This window comes from Pleurotus ostreatus (assembly GCF_014466165.1).
Source record: "Pleurotus ostreatus strain PC9 chromosome Unknown scaffold_1, whole genome shotgun sequence".
Taxonomy (NCBI): domain Eukaryota; kingdom Fungi; phylum Basidiomycota; class Agaricomycetes; order Agaricales; family Pleurotaceae; genus Pleurotus; species Pleurotus ostreatus.
The window spans coordinates 974,366-992,330 of record NW_023503156.1 but is presented as its reverse complement, the minus strand read 5'-3'; the positions used below and the strand labels follow the sequence as shown (position 1 = coordinate 992,330).

Below are 17,965 nucleotides of genomic sequence, written 5' to 3'. Positions count from 1 at the left end.
AATCCGATGCTTCTTTCGAGTACGAAGTTCAATAGGGGGATAGGGGGCATGTGCTACTTTTAGGGACTTCAATCACTTCGCTTTCTCGATATCTCATCAAGCTGAGGGCTGGAACTTAGGCTCGAGGCATGCATAATAACCAAAGTGAAAGGGTAATGTAAGTAAACAGTCCATGTAGGTCGCAACGAAAGCACCCCAAAGCACGATAGATTTTACTCGCTCTTCCTTGGTTCTTCGGCCAAGCCGCCATATGCAGCGCTGTCAGTCTGCTGGCTTGGCCTAGCTTCTGTCTGGCTCGCCCTCACCTCCGCCTCGACAACATCTGTGGCCTCCGGCTTCGGTGCCTCCTGGACCTCCGCCACCTCTGTGACCTCCGGGGAGCCCTCTAGGATGTTCTTCACCAACGGAGCAGTAACCTTCCGTGTAGCATCAGCGTTCCCTTGCTTGTACCCCTTCCATCTAATCTCTTTCTCCTTCTCTTTCCTCTCTTTCTTCGGAACCAACTCGAACTTCTTGTGCTTCTTCAACTTCAGGTCGTCGCTCGCCTTGAGCCCCTCCCACAGCCTCTCAGCTAACGCATCTATCCCCACGACGTTAGCGTCGCCGCGAATAATCCAAATTTGCTCTCGTCGATGCTTGCCCCTCCCGCTCTTAGTGAACTTCTTCTCGTCGCGGAACGAGGTCAAGACACCGAGTACTGTCAGACCTCTGAGTTTCATCCACTGCTCGCTGGCTTCCAAGAGCTTGCCCTTGGTCGCCCACGAAGCTACGCCGGTTGGGACGGTGGATAATCCGACTTTGATGGTAGGCTGATCGGGAGCCCATTGGAGAGGGTAAGAGTATTCCTTGTAGTCTCTGCGTAAGAGATCGTACGCGCTGAGTAGCGAGACATCTTCTTTCTTCGACGACAGAGCAGCAGTCAATGTTTTGATAGCGGGTGCCTCAGCTAGCTTGTCACCACTATACGAGGTGGGGTCAACCTCTGAAGCGTAAGTGGACATGGGGATCAGAGCAGTTGCCGCCTCGTAGTCTACGGGCAGAGCCTTGCCGTTGGCTTTGAGGCCTCCAGTATCGATGAGAATCGCGCAGAGTAGCAACGTAGCGAGTTCCGCAGGAACATTATCCGCGCTTCGGAGTAGAAGCCCTACATGCGAAGCGCAACTTCCCGCTTTCCCGATGATCCTCGGTTCCGCCGTGCCCTTATAAAGCCCCTCATCTTCGTGGTGGTCAACGACCGCGACGACCTCGGCGGATGGGTTTTCCGTTGTGAAACGTTCTCCAAGGCGATTGTGGTCGACTAGAGCAAATTTATGTGAAGGGAAACGCGCGTCATTCCCGATGTCTGTGATGGATACGAGGCTCTCGAGGGGGTTCGTGATTCCTGCTAGCAAGAACGCGTAGAGATTTTCTTCGCGAAGCTTGAAGTCATCCTTTGCAGTTTGAATAAGTGGCACGCTTTTCTCGGTGAACTTTGTCGTGGCGGTTAACCAGGCAAACGCAATAGAACTCGCGAGACTGTCAAGGTCTGTTGAGATTTTCCTCACGTCAGACTTGGGTCAGGACCGCCGGTTGGTTCACTCACCTCCAGCCTCGTTCCCCATAGATACAGTCCATTCGCCACCCCCGACGCTTGCATCCTTTATGTCTCGTAAGTAGTTTGTCTTCGCGGAAGTAAGGAATTCTGAAAGAGTGTGGGTCTCCGGGATGGTAGGTGGCGGATTTGACGACGATACAGCGGCATTCCCATTCGTGCTGAACTTGAGGGCCATCGACAGCCGCTTCAGCGGATTTCTGGACATGGTGGAGAAGAGATAACGAGAGACTGGTTTGTGGTGGAGTGGAAGCGAAAAAGAACGTCTGCAAATTTCAGCAAGCACGGCTGGGCATGCAAAGAAACCTTGAGGTTCCGTGATGAACCCACAGGTTATATAGTGTCCCCAGCATGCGAAAGGACGTAAAACGGCTAAGGCCTATTACATGCCTCAGGTACGGAAGAAGCGAAGTGTAAATAAAGGCTGCTGCAGTGACATTGACAGGAGGCAAGAGTCTTGTGCTCGGAGAGCGCTTGAGACCGACTGTCTGATTGGGACATTTCAGAACACACGCATGCCCAGGAAGGACAAAATCGCGACAAAGGGTATACACGACAGGTACTTTCTAAACAGCGGTCATCCAGTTGGAGACTAGTCCTCGCCCAGCCGCATCTTTTCCGTCCCTCTTCTCCATCTCCGCTGCCGAATAAGCTTGCAGCACCCTCTCAGTGGCGAGCTCGTCGATAAGGTTCAGGTGCTTAGGTATGTCCGTATGCGAGGCAGATACCGAGCTGCCCGCAAGTAGTCGCTTCGAGCACTAACAGGCGTGATTAGCTACAATAAAACTGAGCTAGATGACGATGAGGAGACGAACAAGTTTAATGGTCCACCATGCTCTGATTAAGATGCCTTCCGGAACACGCTGGATTTCATCTTGCTCGCACATGTCTATGACGACGAGGGCCGTCTTGAGAGCGAGGGGGAGATCATTCGCAGTGTACGCTGTTTCTGCGAACTGCAGGGTATAGAATGGGTTCTGCGCCGCCAAAAGTAGTACATGAGAGAGCGCTTGGAGTGCAAGGGTGTATCTAATAATTGCAGGTCGTCAGGATGGCTGTTTACCAGGTGCACAATACAACGAACGAGACTCACTGGGAACACGTCGAATAAATGTCTGCGAGCTCTAGCCATCCTTCGACATCGGAATAGAACGTGTCGAGGAACTGCGACAGCTCAGCGACCGCTTTGTCTATCTGCCCAACTCTCCGAAAAATGGCGATTTTCCGTTTCCAAGCAGCCTACACTCCATCAGTCCGGGCGCACGCGTGATTCGGGTTGCTTGCTACTCACACCATTCGCCGAATCATTCTCCAACAGCTCGTCGTAGTACTGCAACACCGTCGCAGGTGCCTCCGACACTTCCATTCGAATGCCCGCTAGGATCTCTACGCGAGGGGAGCCAGGGAACTTTGCAATGAGTTGTTCTAAGCATTTCTTGTCGTCAATAATCGTCAAATCCAGATCCAAGCGAAACGGGTTGCTATGTGCGTACATCTGCCACGTCCAGTCTCCCGACATCAATAGCTGCCAGAGCCAGCTGTTCTAGGAAGGCCCATGCTAGACGGAAACCAATCTGAGCGAGACGACACCTGAGCACTTGCGCGAGAACGTACCATCGTCACCCAATTTTCCAGCGCCGCCAGACTTGAGGATCACTGAGCCCTCGTTGAGAGTCTCTTGTGATGCTCTGGTATTGTGTATTCTGAAGTTCGCAAGCTTTTGGAGAGAAGCGGCGACAGACATGTTCAAGACACCTCGGCAAAGTGGAAGGTGACTTGAAGTCAAATGGCTTACATCACCCAGCGCTTATTTCACGCCCTTTAATCTCTTTCTGGTTGAGCCATTTACTTCCAAGATGAGCTAGAGGACTGCAAAGTACATGTTCAATACCCCTCTAATCAAGACCATATTGCCCCAGAAACCTGCACAACGTCGCTCATTTCCCTTGTGTCATGGACCCGGACCACCAGTGATTTCTGTTGTACAGCACATGCAACCGCCGCCGCCGTTGCCCATCCTCGTTCCTTCGGTGTAGTCTTCCTTCCATTTTCCCCTCGCGATAAAATTTCCCCCAAGAACGATTTCCTCGACGCACCAATAAGGATAGGGTACCCAAACAACGGATTCCGCCGCTTAGTGTTCAGGTGCTCTGCCATGCCAAGTGAGCATTCCCAGCTGTAAAAAAAGGACTCAATACTCACCAGATCCAATTTCTGCGTCTGACACGAGGCGCCCTGCATTTCTCAGTAGCTCAAGGTTTCCTTCGACGGTCTTGCTGAAGCCGATCCCTGGATCCACGATCACGAACCACCGCCGAATGCCGTGCTTGACCAGATATTCTACTTTCTCTCCCAGTTCGACCTTCACGCCTTCCAGCACAGGCGCCTCGTTCTCTCCCGCATAGCTATATTCTCTGTAATCCTTGTTCTTCCCGGCATCGCCCCGCGAATGCATAAGAACAACGGGCACAGCCAGATCCTTCGCTACCTCTATCATCTGCGTCATGTTCTCATTCGCCAAGTTCAGTGGATACGAATTTGGCCCGGAAAACGCATGCACATCGTTGATACAATTCGCACCCGCAGAAACAGCAGCTTTCGCCACCTCAGGCCGAAACGTATCCACACTAATCAGCACTTGCCTCGCACTAGCGTCCGGATGCCCACGGATTTGTTCCACTGCCGGGACGACGCGAGATGTTTCTTCTTCGGGGGAAACGAAAGCGGCCCCGGGTTTAGTGGAGTAGCCCCCGATGTCGATGATACTGGCGCCCGCTGCGACGGATGATTCGACGTATGCGATCGCGGAGAGGGGGGCGGTGTGGTCGGAGCCGTCGGAGAATGAGTCGGGGGTTGTGTTGAGGGTGGCCATAACGTGTGTCTTGCGTGGTTTGGGGTTTGATGGAGCTGGTTGAGTGGGGATGGGGTATGTCCAGCGTGTAGATGTCGAAGGTACGCCGGAGAGCATTTTGTTGGATGTATCGCCGGAAGAGGGGTACTTCGGAAAAGGAATAACCCTTTCCATCGGGGGATCGCTCAATGGAAGAAACTCTAGCAATGCCCGTATAGTTTTGCGCTGCACAGGATGTATGTAGTCCGGGATCATGCTTCACACATACTCAATCACGGAGCCTTCATGATACAACAGAGACATACGTACTCAAACAGAGGCCGAAGAACGAACTCCCTCTCGCACAGCCGAGGATGAGGGACGACCAATTGACCATGGAGGTTATCTAAGGTCGTGCGTTCTGCCAGCGGTCTAGTGTCGAGCACAGAATCATCATATAGGATGATATCTAAATCGATCGCCCTAGGGCCGTTGCGGATCGACGGGACGCGCCCAACGGTCTCTTCGATGCCCTTGAGCACCCTCAGAAGCGCGAGCGGCCGTACGTTAGTCTCTACCTAACACGAAGACAGACATATATGTGCATTCAGTCGAGGCAGACGCGCAGGGCTGAAAACAATACTTACTATGCATGCGCAGTTAAAGAAAGGAGGTTGATCGGTGACATACATCGGCGCGCTCTGGTACATGAAGCTAGTGTCAGTAACTACTAGGTGCGGGGGCACATTCGGGGCTCCAGTTTCTCCAGATTGGAGATGCGATGAAGGGTCCTCGAGGAGACGGAGGGCGTATTCGATGTTGCGGCAGCTGTCACCTATATTGGATCCGATCGCGAGGGCTACTACGTGGTTCCACGAGTCAGTGAACTGCCGCGGGTTTTCGATAAGGGTAGAAGCGCTAGAATCTGAGCGGTGACTTAGAGTTAGTGAGGTTGGCTGACATGGGGAACGGGGGATGGACCCGCCAACATGTTGCTGGAGAGGCGATCCGTCGCTGGGATGTCTGAGCTTCCCTCCTCAGACATCATTAGTGTAAGAGCGTACCTGGAAGTAAATTCCATCTCAAAAAGGTGGCGGAGAAACCTGATGCAAACAAACAACTATCGCAAGGGGTTGAAAGCAAGGTGCCAACTTGAACGGTGACTAAGTGTGAATTCCAAACCCAGCGACCGAGGGGCTAGGGGCGACTCCTGTTGAAGGAAGATCTACTATTCAGCACCTTGACGTTCAGATTGGCTGCGAGATGTATTAGCTGGCTGCTACAGCTAGGTAGCAAGGCCACAATAGTAGTCTACAGCAGTACAAAGTAAAAAGTCGCTGTCCGTTGATCGAGGACCGGGGAAACGAAATGGGTTCATTCTGAGTGTATATATAGCAAACACATCATTCATCTAAGTCATCTATCAATGCATCAGTACATAGGGCGACTTCTCAGCAACGGCTCAATAGACTTACACCATTCGAGTGTGTATATTGATCCTCATTTGAGTTTCAAACTTGATCATGCAAGCACGACTTTACATGGAGCTTTACAGCAAACCGCGTTGATCTTTGGCAAAGCTATTAGTAGTTGGCGAGAACCACCGTGACAAGGGTATTAGGGTATTCTACACGTTCCACCCAAGGCCCAAAACTGAAACCAAACATGAAGTCGGACATATAAGCGTTTGTGCTCGAGGAGTACGATTGAGGAGCACTCACTGCATGCGACCACCGCAGTAAAATGGTTTGAAGGCTCCAACGAAACATTCGAATAAAATAGCAAGTTGTGTATCGTCTCATCTGGAGGACTCGCACGAATCGCCGGCCCGTTCTAGCAGTAAGCACAAGGCTAGCACCACAACATCATTCATTCCCCATGGGAACTGCATGGGCATGATTAAGAATTCAAATGACAGCCCTTCTCGCTCCGGGTCGGTGCTGTTGAATGAAATAATGATGACCGACTTGAATAGTGCAGAGACTCGGGAACGAACCTGACCTCCGAGTTCGTGTTTCAGGTGCAGTTCAGGCCCACATGGGAATCATCTGCATGGCTGGTGTGCATGGAAAGGAGGCTGAGAGCATGAGCCAGAGGACGCGGATGGGCGTAGAAATTCGCATGGACCACGACGACCGACGGCAGCTTTCGAACGGTATCGCTGATGGTCGGGCGTCGGTTGGCGTCTGGCGTGCGGCGGCTCACCAGATGCAATGTTATCAAAACCCGGGATATATGATGGTTTGACAGTCGAGACACAAAGCCAAACACCGTTTGACTGATGGGGCCGCGAAGGAAGGCCCAATTGCGTTGCCATCGACTATATACCCATCATATACCCAGCTTTTTCTTTCCCCACCGTACCCGCGAAGTGCTGGATGCTCACGATTACGACCGGCGACTGCTATGCTCTCTTCGTTCATCTCATACATCCCCAAGGGCAACAAGCGCAAGACCAAGAACTTGAATCACCATGGCCGGGTACCGACACTCGCAATCGGACCCTCGGGGTCAGCACGAGGAGGCGAATATAGCGCATATGCGGCCAGCGCGCCCTGGGACTACAGTGGCGCGTACTCGCAGACGTATAGGTCGCCGATCTTGGACATCCACGACCAGCGCCGCACACGCGATGGCCAACAACGTGTATCAGAGGAAGAGTTTCTACAGGCACCACCGCCTGCATCACCTAGGCTGGATCTCGATATACCATCATCTCATCTGCAGCTGTCTGGACTTCTCCCCCCGGAGCTGGCCAAGGGGGATTCGATAGCATTGCTGATTGATGAGGAGTTGAGCAACGACGCGAGAGCGACGGGGGAAAGGCCATGGGTCGATGATATGGACGTAGCTGAGAGGTACGAGCAGAGAAGGAGCGGCCAGGGTTACCCAGCAGCACACGAGCAGGAATCAGCAGAGGACTCCCCCAGTGCAAGTTCGGCCAGCAGCGACGGCGTTCCAATACCTCCCCGTCAACCATTCCTGGAAGACGAGGAAGACGAGGACTCAATATATTCCTTGGAATATGTGAATTTTGATCCAGATGCACCACCAGTGAGTTCTCATCTTCACTTGTGCATAAATTCGTTCAACATTTATTCAGAGTCCCCAGAGAACGAAAGCAGAACCTACAGAGGGCGAGGAGGAATCAATACTACCATACGTGCGTCCTTGCGTTCATTATGTTGGATGCATCCATCTCATTGTTCTCAAATTCAGGCGTCGGTCTCAAGGAGACCTGCACCAGCACCGATTAAAATTCCCAACCTCGCACTCTATGGCCCAAAGGTACAACTACTCCCTGGCTCTTCAGGCTACCAGTCACGCCCACAATCCCGGGGCAACGAATCCATTATCTCCACAGAGCCTTCATCAGCGGTATCGGGTACCTCGCTCGCGCGCGCGCTTTTCGCCAATACATTCGTGCTTAGCGGTAACCAAACCTCTCGTTATCGCAGCGGCGTCAGCATGAATCTGACAAGACAGGACTCGGCGACCTTACCACGGGGGGAGCACCCGTTGATGTCTTCTCCATTCTTCCGTGATCGGCCTGAACAAATTGGAAGCCCAATATTGATCCCAGCAGGAACAGGTGTCTCACTTCCGCCACCATCTTCATATAGACCGTCGACGGCGGAATCAATGCACAGGCATAGAGTCCCGAGGCGTTCAGTACCTGACAGACCGATGACGGCACCATCTTCTAAACATTTTAGTGCCGCAAGCCTACCCATCAAGCATGCTTCTGAGACAGATCAACCGGAGACGGAGACGAAACCTAAAGAGGATGAGATTGTGAGCGCTCCTATAGACGCTTCGTCTGACCAGAAGGGGTTGCATCGCATTTCGCGCATCTCGGAAGTCGCCTCTCCGCCTCCCAGTGCTCCTCCCAGTGCCTCCACCCCTGGTGTAGCGTCGGAGCACGAGGAGAACAACGTAGGCAGTGAGGCCGAGGCATCACCGTCGCTTCTCACCGACGATAAGCTTGGACCAGAACCACAATCATCACCATCACCATCACCATCAAATCCCACCCATGTCCACGCAGCATCCTTGCCTGCGTCAGATGTTCCCAACATTGCCTTACCACAGCTTTCCCAAAGCCAGGAGGAGGTACCCATGCAGACGAATGAAGAGCCCGGCGTTCACCTCGGTGCCTTGAACTCACCCAATCCAACTCCACGTTCGGCAGGCGAATTCTCCATCTCGTCCGAGCCAGGCTCAGGAAGGGAAATCGACAACGTTCTCGATTATTATCAGTTCGAGTCCCAGCCGACGACATTCCCAAACCTTCGCCTACCTTTCTCACCGATATCCGAAGAGTCGAGTTCGATGCTCAGTCCTGTGAGCTCTGCTAATCAAAGAAGCCCTAACGGAAGTAATTCGGGTGTGAGCTTGGTTGGCGAATCGAAGATGAGCCAGCAACAGAACGATGCTAGGATGAGTGTATTGTCGTCGTCGGCACGAGGTATGTAGCCAGTTACCGTTGTTAACTTCTTCATCTCTGGCTCTGTTTTCTGACCAGCTTTTTGTGCAGCGGCGGCAGAGTGGTCACCAAGGAAGCCATCGAGTCCGCCTTTGTTACCAATAGGAAAGAGAGAGCTGCCTCGTCGTCCTGGGTTGCTACCGATCGGTGACCGTCCAAGGTCATTCCAGGTGCGTGCTTTGATCAGACGATCAATAATGCAATACTTAACCACCATCGTTTCAGGTTTCCCCTCCCCCTCCCATATCTCTCGCTTCTCCTCTCTCTTCTTCCGGTTCATCGAAGATGAGCAGTTTGGCATTGTCTGCAAGTACGACTGCGTCATCTTCACTAGCGTCTCCGGACTCTGGAGGTCCACTCCTCCCCCCTTCACGAAGTGTCTTCAACCGCGCCCGATCTGGCAGCGCGCCCAGCCCCATCAAAGTTGTTCGAAACTCGAGGGATTTCAAGAAGTATCACATTGCCGTTGTCACGCCTCTCAGTGGTGGGAGCGAGAAGGAAGAGGCCTTTGAGTCAGCACGAACAGAGCACGATAGCAGGGAAAGTAAATCCCCAGATGAAGCACAGGATACAACGTCTAGTTCAGGCTCCCAAGACCTCGATCGCCCACGCCAGGAATTTCCCGAGACACCAAGTGCCTTCAGTCCAACGTGGTCGTTCACTATGATGTCCCCTTCTGGCCGCGGAGAGTCGACTCATGAGTATCCTGTCTTGATGCCTATGTCTGCTGGCGGAGGGATAGGTGTACGAGGGAGTATACAACCGGCAAGTCTGGCCCAACAAGTGCTCTTGACGCGAGCAGCAACCTCTGTCCGTGGCGCGCGCCACTCTAGGCAAGCTAGTCTGCTGAGAAACGCGACGGTCCCCGCAGCCAAGGTTGAGATGGCGCCAGACGGGCAACGGGTAATGCAGCCTATTCTGCAATTGGAGCCTCCGTCAGCAGGTCGACCATTGTCATTGAAACGACCGTTGGATGAAATGGAGGAGGAAACTGAATCGGTCGGAAGTCCCGTGCTGCCTGGTACCCACCATATGGTTACCGAAGAGCCAGAAGCAATGGAGGGGCAACTTCCGGAAGACATCTCACCAACGATCGCGAAGCAACCTCTCCCTCGCGTACCGTCAGATATTACTCATGATGAGCTCTTTTCTCCTCGTATCCCTAATGCATCCCCCGTCCGATTACAGAAGCCCCGCGTGGGTGATCCTGTACTTCCCACCCTTTTCGACCTCCCACTACCCTCACCTCAGCGCTCAGCCTCGGCTAGTTCCCCTCCTGTCACGCCTTCGTTCTCTTTCCGTGGATCCCCCTCACCCAAGCTGAGTGCTCCAGCATCTTTGGCTAGCGCCGCGCCTAGTCGTTCTGTTTCTCCCCTTTCCGTTGCAAGTTCCTCTCGACATCCACCTTCTTCCAAGCACTCTGACTGGTCTTCCGTGCACCACCCGGCCTCACCACGCCTCCATCCTGGCTCCCCACACCTTTCACCCGCTCCGTCACATGTAGGGTTCCAAGACACATCTTCACTTCGTTCTGTCTCTCCGGCTTACCCCGCCTCGCCCACCCTATACAACCATAACTCCCACTCTTCTCCACAGCTTCCACCCCCGTCGCCTGCTCGCAGTCCTACGGTCCCCTTCATGCCCCCCCACTCCAACTCTGGTGCATCATCATCTTACGAGTCGTTGCACTCCGTACATAGGCTTCCACCTGTTGTTCGACCACCACCATTGTTACTCAATACCCCCGGCTCATCTACGCATCAATACACTGTACAATATACCCCTTCGCCCTCTGTTCCTAAAGCCCTCCCTTTGCCGTCACCATTTATATCACGACAGAGCAGATTAGATCTAGATCATCCATTGTCACCCTCATTTGTTCCTCCTCCACCCTATTCCACCGTCGCCAACTCGCATGATCATTCCTCGAGTGTGGATGTGTCTGATCAGCTCTCTAATCTAACCCATACGCCTAACAGCGCCAATTCAAACATCGCTGCTGAAGTCGACCCACGAACCCCTCTGTCCTCAGTTCCTCGCCGCCCAAGAGTCCGCCCTCCCCTTCCTATGGGACCCCGCCGTCCTCAACAAGTTGTCGGGCATCTTACTGCGAACAGTGGGGATGTCAGACAACGAAATGCATCGGCTCCCAATATCGGCAATACCGGTACAGCTAGTGGCCATCAACGTCAATATTCCGCGCAAGTCCCAAAATTCCGTTCTCCAGTTCCAAAGTGGAGAGGGTACACATTGGAGGCTGCGAAGTGGACGTTCTCGTCTGCGGAGCTGCAACAGATAGTCTCGAGGGCGATACGGCAGTCCGCTGAAGCGTCTTCTTTCAGGCTTTTGCAGCTAGCGACACTTGACAACGATATTAGCCAGGAAATGGAGAGGCTCAAAACTCAGCAAGCTGAGATTCGGACAAAGTACAAACTCCTGTCTCGCAGGAGGCGGGGTTTGCTAGATGCCCTTACTGGGCACTTCGAGGGCTCGGTCGTGGAGTACTCCGCGCCAACCCTGCGCATCGTGGACGAATTGGCTGACACCTGTTTGCAGCTCGACGAACTTGCCGAAGACTTAGATAGCGTTGACGAGCAGCTCAGCCAACTGACGTCGTTGTGCGAGGTGCATTCGTCCAGCGCCTTGGCCATGGCGCTTCGGAAACTCAACACCAGCTTCCTCAAGCAGATGCAAGAAAACAAAGCATTGAAAGAGCAGATCGAGACTCTCCAGGCCGAGCGAGATGAGGCGTGGAAACAAGCACAAGAAGTTGCCAACGACTACGACGATCTTACAGGCCGAATCGACAGTGCGGTCCCTGATTCTGCTGGATGTCGGTCGAGCAAGGTCATGGCAGTGAGGAAGTCTAGCATTCGGGCTTCTAAAGCTGGGTTGCGATCTACGTCAAGCTTCCGTCGTAGTCAACGCTCGTCTGTCAGTAGCAATGGTCAGCGCAACAGTGTTGCATCTGTGTCAGCTCCTGCTGTGTCCCCCAATGAGGTTCCTCCGGTGCCGCCGATTCCTCGTCGCAAACCCTTTGATATTGTTACTGATATACCGACTCGAACATCATCAGTACGTTCTCGCACTAAATTCTCGCTGTTGACGAGATCACTGAATTTTCGCTTATAGACTGCGTACTCTAACGGAGTGACTCCTACTTCCGAGACTCGTGCTTTAGTTCGCGCTCAAGAGGAACTATACGATATGCTAGGAATCACTCTGCGGGAAACACACACGGCTCTACGTCGATCGCATTCTGTCTCAGATCGGCCGCCCGATTTTAACATCTCCACGCTTTATCCTTCCGGAGATCCTCGTCAGCGATACTCCGATGCCAGCAGCGGTGGGCCCGGTACTCGTCGGTCGTCTATGCCCAACCATACCGGCTTGCATCAAGTCTATACCGCTATGACTGCTGATGTAAGTCAAAGACTAGCTCTCGAATGAATCACCATAGCTGACGCTTTACATTAGCGCAAAGCCATGCTTGCCACTCTCGGGATGCTCTCGGACCAAAACTGACATTTATCCGTTCGTTGCATTGTGTGATACATTATCCATACCCACACTCACTTCATATCATTCACATAGTATATCCTCTGTATCAATACTAGTTATTATTATTCTATCTGACATTGGCTATATAACTATAATAGTAGATGCAAAGTACGCAAGAGTTGAGAATCCAGAGAACGAAATCGGATCGTACCCTTGACAGGGTTAATGGATAGGGGTTAAGCGTTAAGCCCCTATGAGCTTTCAAAGAACACATATTCCACGCCGGAGGACAGAGGTTCCCATGTATTTACAGTGTTTTTCATTTATGTAAAAATTCCTGTTATCTAGAAACCCATGGTAGTATATAACATCGTAATTTGAGAACCAGTCGTCGATAAAGATGAACCCTAAGACATTTTCTCGATAACGCTGTAATGATGATACATATACTGGTAAATTCTCTGGGATATCAACTTCAAACAATTTCGTAGAGCATCCTGCTTCCTAATGGGAGGATTAGCTATCGACCAATCAATCACTGTACTGCTTCGTTCGTACGCAAAGCGAGGTGGATAAAAGTTGGGTCGGGTATTATGTTAATGTTATTACAACATTGATATCTGGACACATTAATAACTCAAAGCAGCAACAGAGCACGGTATTAAGAATAAAAAGGCATGCAAGGTCTAAGTTAGTGACGAACTCGTTTTTTGATACGCAACTCCTCCGCTGGAGGTGTCGGTGGGTCATGGGGTGGCAAAGCCGAATGTTCGTCATCGACGGGATTGGTTATGCTCTCTGTTTCACTACCTGAGCCATGTTCTGACCGTGGCCGTTTCCGAGAAACTGGGGTTGTCATTTCGTCAAAGTCAGAGAGGGGCGAAGTTGGATCTCTGGCGGTTGTACGGAGTCGAGGGCGCGCCCTGGGGGTTGTGGGACCGTGGTCTCCATCAGCACGGGGCGATTCTTCCGGAGGCTCTGGGTGACCTGTCGGAAGGACCGGTGACTGGTGTGTTTCAGATTCGTTGTGATCGTGGTCGTCTGGTGCCTTCTCTGGTTCAGTCTCGCCTTCATCACTAGTCGCAGACTCCTTCCCCTTATTGGCAGCTTTCCTTCGTCTTCCCTTGGGACCAGGTGCTACGGAAGGAACGTCAGTCTTCCAACAACTAAAGGGAGAAATGAGACCATTCACCTTTGTCTTTGGACATCGCGGTGCTCAACCTCTTCTCATAAGCTCGCTGCGGTTCCCAAAGGCGCGCGCTTGGGGAAGCCTCCAGTTTTGCTTGAGCCAGGGCTTGGTCCATATGTGCTTTACTGAAATTGATCCGTCAGCTAGTTGACCTCCGTCAAGACATATATACACCGACATTTTAAGAGCATCGCGACTCTCTATCACGCCGAGAAGAGGAAGCAAGACTCGGAAGAAGGTGATGGATGAGCGCAGACCATTCTTATTCTTATTGCTCTCGTACACGGCTATCCGCTTGGTGATCCATGTGAGTAGCGTGCTGTGCACTTGCACCACATATTGACCGTCTAGCCGCCGGACAATGGAGAGTTGGCTGCCGCGGATGACGAAGCACGAGAGGAGGAGTTTTGCGAGAGCCACAGCGTTTGTTTCCTCCCGCACAACGCCTTCGAGAACTAGAGTGAATGCCTGTGAAGACTTGAATATACCGTCCCCAAAAAGTAAGCGAAAAGAAGAACACTCACTTCCTGTAAGGCTTGGATAATAACAGTGGCCACCAGGTCCCCGTTCCCTTTCACCATCCCCTCTTCGCGCAAGACATCCACAATCGTCCGGGAACATATGTCAAATGACGGGCCCAGCCGACCATAATGTGCTAGCAGCGTCGCGCCATGTCGAACATGTATCGCACCCGCTCGTATAGCCCGTAGAAAGGTCGACATGACATCGATGAACGCATACTCTTGCTCTAAGAGGGAGCGAGAAACGGCTGCAGGTTCTTTTGATTCGGAAGCCACTCGTTTTTGTTTCGACGGTTCCTTGGGGTCCGCTTGGTCGTCATCGCTTCGTTCAGACGAGCTTTCCTCGTCTTCCCGGGGTCTGTGCTCTGCATAAATATCTGCGTATCGCTCGATTTCGGCTTGGACAAAGCCCGCGCAGCGATATTGAATTTCGTCTTCTAGGGTGAGGGGTAGGGATGCCGTGGGTAGTGGTAAGCCTTCCGCGTCGACTGTCAAAGACGATGAAAAAAGAACATGGAGATTAAGGAGATGCTGGAATGCCTCTCTCTTAACGCTTTCGACGGTATTCGACTGGGTACCAATTGCGTATTCGGTTAGCTTCTCTAGCAAAGATTCCCTCTGCGCGGACAGTTTATCCTTGTACTGTATCTCATCGGGCGAGGGTTCAGCAGAGGTCGGAAGTTCCTTGGCCTTCCAGATAATATGGAAAGACAGGAATCGTAGGGCTTGCTTGACCATCTAGAACACCGTCAGACGAGACTGTTGAAATAAAGAACGTCTTGACGTACGGTCTCTTCTTCCTTGTATCCGAGTCTGCCTCGCTCCGAGATAGCACTGATGATGTCCCAGACACTGGACTGCTTCCCGCCTTCATCTTCCTCTGTCCATGCCGTTAGGTCACGATTACCAGACAGTACGGCGAGTCGGGTGCACAAGGCTCCTAGCGACAACACTTCGTCTTCGCTAAAGGACGTCACCTCGATCTCGTCCCTCCCAGCAACGGCATCCCTTAGAAGCGACGACAACTCGTCCTCCAACTCCAGGATCTTTGTACTATTTGTATTTGAAAGACTCGTTGCGGCCAGGAATGTGAGTATCGTAGAAACTGCATGTGTCAGGACGGGTAGCGAGGAATGTGATAAAAACTGTTTGGTGACGTCGTCCCACAAACTTGCATAGCCCTAAGAATAGAACGGATGTTGTGATCAGCATCGGTGTCCTAGCCACGTCAAAAAATGTACGCACAGCAATCATTCGCATCTCTAGGTACAGATCAAGGTTCATGAGTTGAGGAATCAAGAGGACAGCCGCGATCCGTTTGGAATCCGTTTGATGCTTGATGAAGAGGCGAGGTAGCCCTTTGATCAACGCGCGGGTTATGTCGTTCGTGACGGTTTCTTCTTCACCCTGATCGCAATGTAAATGCCATGATCGCGATCCGCCAACTTCGTAGGACGTACCTTTTTGCCTCCCGCTGCCACCCTCTTAGCCCGTTGCAGGGCAGCGACCAGGACCTCCAACAAGATGCCTTCTTCAACGTCGTCCAGCCGCCAGGCCTCATCAACAGATGCTTCCGAGCCGTCAGCAGTACCGTCAGCACGGCCGCCGTGAGACGTCTGCGAGTTATCTTCGCCCGTGGCAGAATGATCCAATAAAAGCACGTCCAGCAACCCCTCCCAGTCACTGACAGGTTCCAACTCATCCCACAGTGCCTCCACTGCCAATGCTACCCGCCCAGTAGAGTCTGCAACAGCCAAAGCCGTCAACTCCTTGCGCCCAGCTTGCGCGTTAGCAGTATCTTCTGAGTCTCCCTCGCCATCGTCCAGTCCGCCAGGAGACCTGTCAATTACGCTGCCCCACTTGACCAGAAGCATAGCTAGGGCTTTAACACCAGCACGTGCCTTGTCGTTCTTGCTTGACTTGCTTCGGCCCACCAGACGCTCCTCCGCCGTCTCATCCCACATACTCTTGACAAAGCCGCTCACAGCTCTTCGGATTTTTGGTTCTTGATCATATATAAGCAGGCACAGCTTCTCTCGTTCTTCGTCTTCCAGAAGCGAATTATCATCCATTGATTCGAGCACTTGGATCACTGCTACCCTTACGGAAAGCTCGGTGTCGCTGGTAGCCATTTCGACCAGCCGAGGCTTGAAGCGTTCGGTGAAGTGGTTTAATGAGCCAATGTAGTCGGTTTGCTCGTAGACACCAATAAGAGCTCGCACAGCTTCCAGGCGGACTTGGGTCGTTGAGTCAGAAAGAACCCAGCCAACATATCGGAGGTAGGATCCGTCCAAATAATGGGCGGGAAACTTCTTGAACCAAAGACCAATGGCGTGAACACACTCGGCACGGATATTAGGATCTAGGTCGCGATATCGGTGAACGAAGACGCTATTGAAGATCGTTATGACATCAACGGCGGAGCCATGCGCAGGGGCACTCACCCGTCAACAAACTCCTTCAGATACTCTGCTACCTTCGTTCGCCGCTCTCTGACCTCCGCCGCTTTCCCCTCAAGCTGCTTGTCTTTAGCCCCGGTACCTTTATTATTGGCTTTTCGCTTCTTCTCTCCCTCCCGCTGCCGTCCTATGACTTCAGCTTCCTTCTCAACCTTAGCAGCAACCTCGCACAAAGCCGTCTCAACTTCCAGAGCGACAACCGTCGCGGTATGGCGGAAGCTACGGATTTGAGATGAAGACATGGCAATCACCCAAGTCTGGAGTGTTGGCATCAAATCGGTGGTATAGAGGTGACCCAGTGATGCCGAGGAGGATATCAACCGTCCTAAAAATTCACTAAGAGACTTGCGGAACTTCTTGAAGATGGGTAGCTTGGACGTGAGTGGATAGACTGGTGAATTGTCCTAAGGAGGAGTGAGCAACGATCAATACGGTGTAAAAACGCATTTCTACCTGCTTTAGAAGTTCAGTGAAATTGTCAAGCGCGTCGACGACACCGTCATAGTCGAGAGCTTCGTCTGCATCGACAGAATCATTGCAACCGCAGGCTCGTAGAATGAGATTGACTAATTCAGCTTGCGCGGCTCCTGGCGTTTCGGTCAGCGTTTGCAGTAAGTCTTCCGCCGTGGACTGCAGTGCTGCCGACGGGTTCATGATAGCATCTGTGACAAAGGTCAGTCGACAACTTTAACACGAATGCTGCACACACTAAATAGGGGATTGTCGTCCGAGATTTTCGTGTCCTTCGCGACCTCGGCGGCATTAAACGCGCCAGTTGTTGCGTTCTTAGGCTTCCTCCCCCTACGCGTAGCAGGCTTGTCGGATTTAGGCGCAGGCTGCTTCGCGGCTCGTGGTTTCTTCGCTGGTGGCGGGCCTTTGGGTTTCACTGGTGACTTCGTCTTGCTCCTGCGAGGCTTTCGCTTGCTCTTAGGACCTGGTTCGTCGTCCTCGTCATCCCCCTCATCCTCTGATGCATGCACGTCGCGTTCATCTAGCCCCTCGTCCTCGGTTTCGCTGTCGTCTCGTTTGCGTTTTCCCTTACTGAGAGCACTATCAACTATAGATGTGATGAGCCAAACTCAGGTAGACCAGACACAGAGCATACCGGACGTAAAGTGCTGGGCTAGTTTGCGTTCCCTCTGCGAACGTCGCGGTGCCGGTGAGTCTTCGGCCATGAAGGCAAGATGGTGGCGCGTCGCGACTTGTTGCTGCTCAGGCGCGCGTGCCCTCGGTCACATCCCTGAGTCACAATGTCACAGTGACTCGAGCACAACCCCTTCTCGACGTTGAACTTCGCCCACACAGTTTTGATTCCAATGACCACAGGCATTTAATATCAACGCACGAAATCCTGAAGTGACGGTGGAGTGGACTTCGGTACAGTTCAA

General features: G+C 52.4%; 5 protein-coding genes across 5 annotated transcripts; 1 reads left to right on the top strand and 4 right to left on the bottom strand.

Annotated features, from left to right (window-relative positions):
* Positions 1-212: 212 nt before the first annotated feature.
* On the bottom strand, positions 213-1,799 carry PPX1 (Exopolyphosphatase; the record flags this gene model as incomplete). Its single annotated transcript, XM_036769990.1, has 2 exons — positions 213-1,525; positions 1,583-1,799. 2 exons carry the CDS (start codon positions 1,797-1,799, stop codon positions 213-215), a joined length of 1,530 nt encoding a protein of 509 aa, XP_036635835.1.
* Positions 1,800-2,157: 358 nt separating this feature from the next.
* PC9H_000327 (uncharacterized protein) lies at positions 2,158-3,335 on the bottom strand (the record flags this gene model as incomplete). Its single annotated transcript, XM_036769989.1, has 6 exons — positions 2,158-2,349; positions 2,407-2,620; positions 2,685-2,830; positions 2,883-3,026; positions 3,085-3,149; positions 3,206-3,335. The coding sequence occupies 6 exons, from the start codon at positions 3,333-3,335 to the stop codon at positions 2,158-2,160; spliced, it is 891 nt and encodes a 296-aa protein (XP_036635834.1).
* Positions 3,336-3,490: 155 nt separating this feature from the next.
* On the bottom strand, positions 3,491-5,412 carry FOL1 (trifunctional dihydropteroate synthetase; the record flags this gene model as incomplete). Its single annotated transcript, XM_036769988.1, has 5 exons — positions 3,491-3,741; positions 3,794-4,698; positions 4,752-4,999; positions 5,069-5,346; positions 5,403-5,412. The coding sequence occupies 5 exons, from the start codon at positions 5,410-5,412 to the stop codon at positions 3,491-3,493; spliced, it is 1,692 nt and encodes a 563-aa protein (XP_036635833.1).
* Positions 5,413-6,827: 1,415 nt separating this feature from the next.
* PC9H_000325 (uncharacterized protein) lies at positions 6,828-12,432 on the top strand (the record flags this gene model as incomplete). Its single annotated transcript, XM_036769987.1, has 7 exons — positions 6,828-7,475; positions 7,525-7,584; positions 7,641-8,889; positions 8,968-9,077; positions 9,133-11,982; positions 12,040-12,330; positions 12,385-12,432. 7 exons carry the CDS (start codon positions 6,828-6,830, stop codon positions 12,430-12,432), a joined length of 5,256 nt encoding a protein of 1,751 aa, XP_036635832.1.
* Positions 12,433-13,099: 667 nt separating this feature from the next.
* On the bottom strand, positions 13,100-17,752 carry PC9H_000324 (uncharacterized protein; the record flags this gene model as incomplete). Its single annotated transcript, XM_036769986.1, has 11 exons — positions 13,100-13,545; positions 13,601-13,722; positions 13,776-14,065; positions 14,122-14,856; positions 14,907-15,299; positions 15,364-15,525; positions 15,579-16,509; positions 16,563-16,981; positions 17,031-17,239; positions 17,287-17,634; positions 17,683-17,752. The coding sequence occupies 11 exons, from the start codon at positions 17,750-17,752 to the stop codon at positions 13,100-13,102; spliced, it is 4,125 nt and encodes a 1,374-aa protein (XP_036635831.1).
* Between the last annotated feature and the right edge of the window lie 213 nt (positions 17,753-17,965).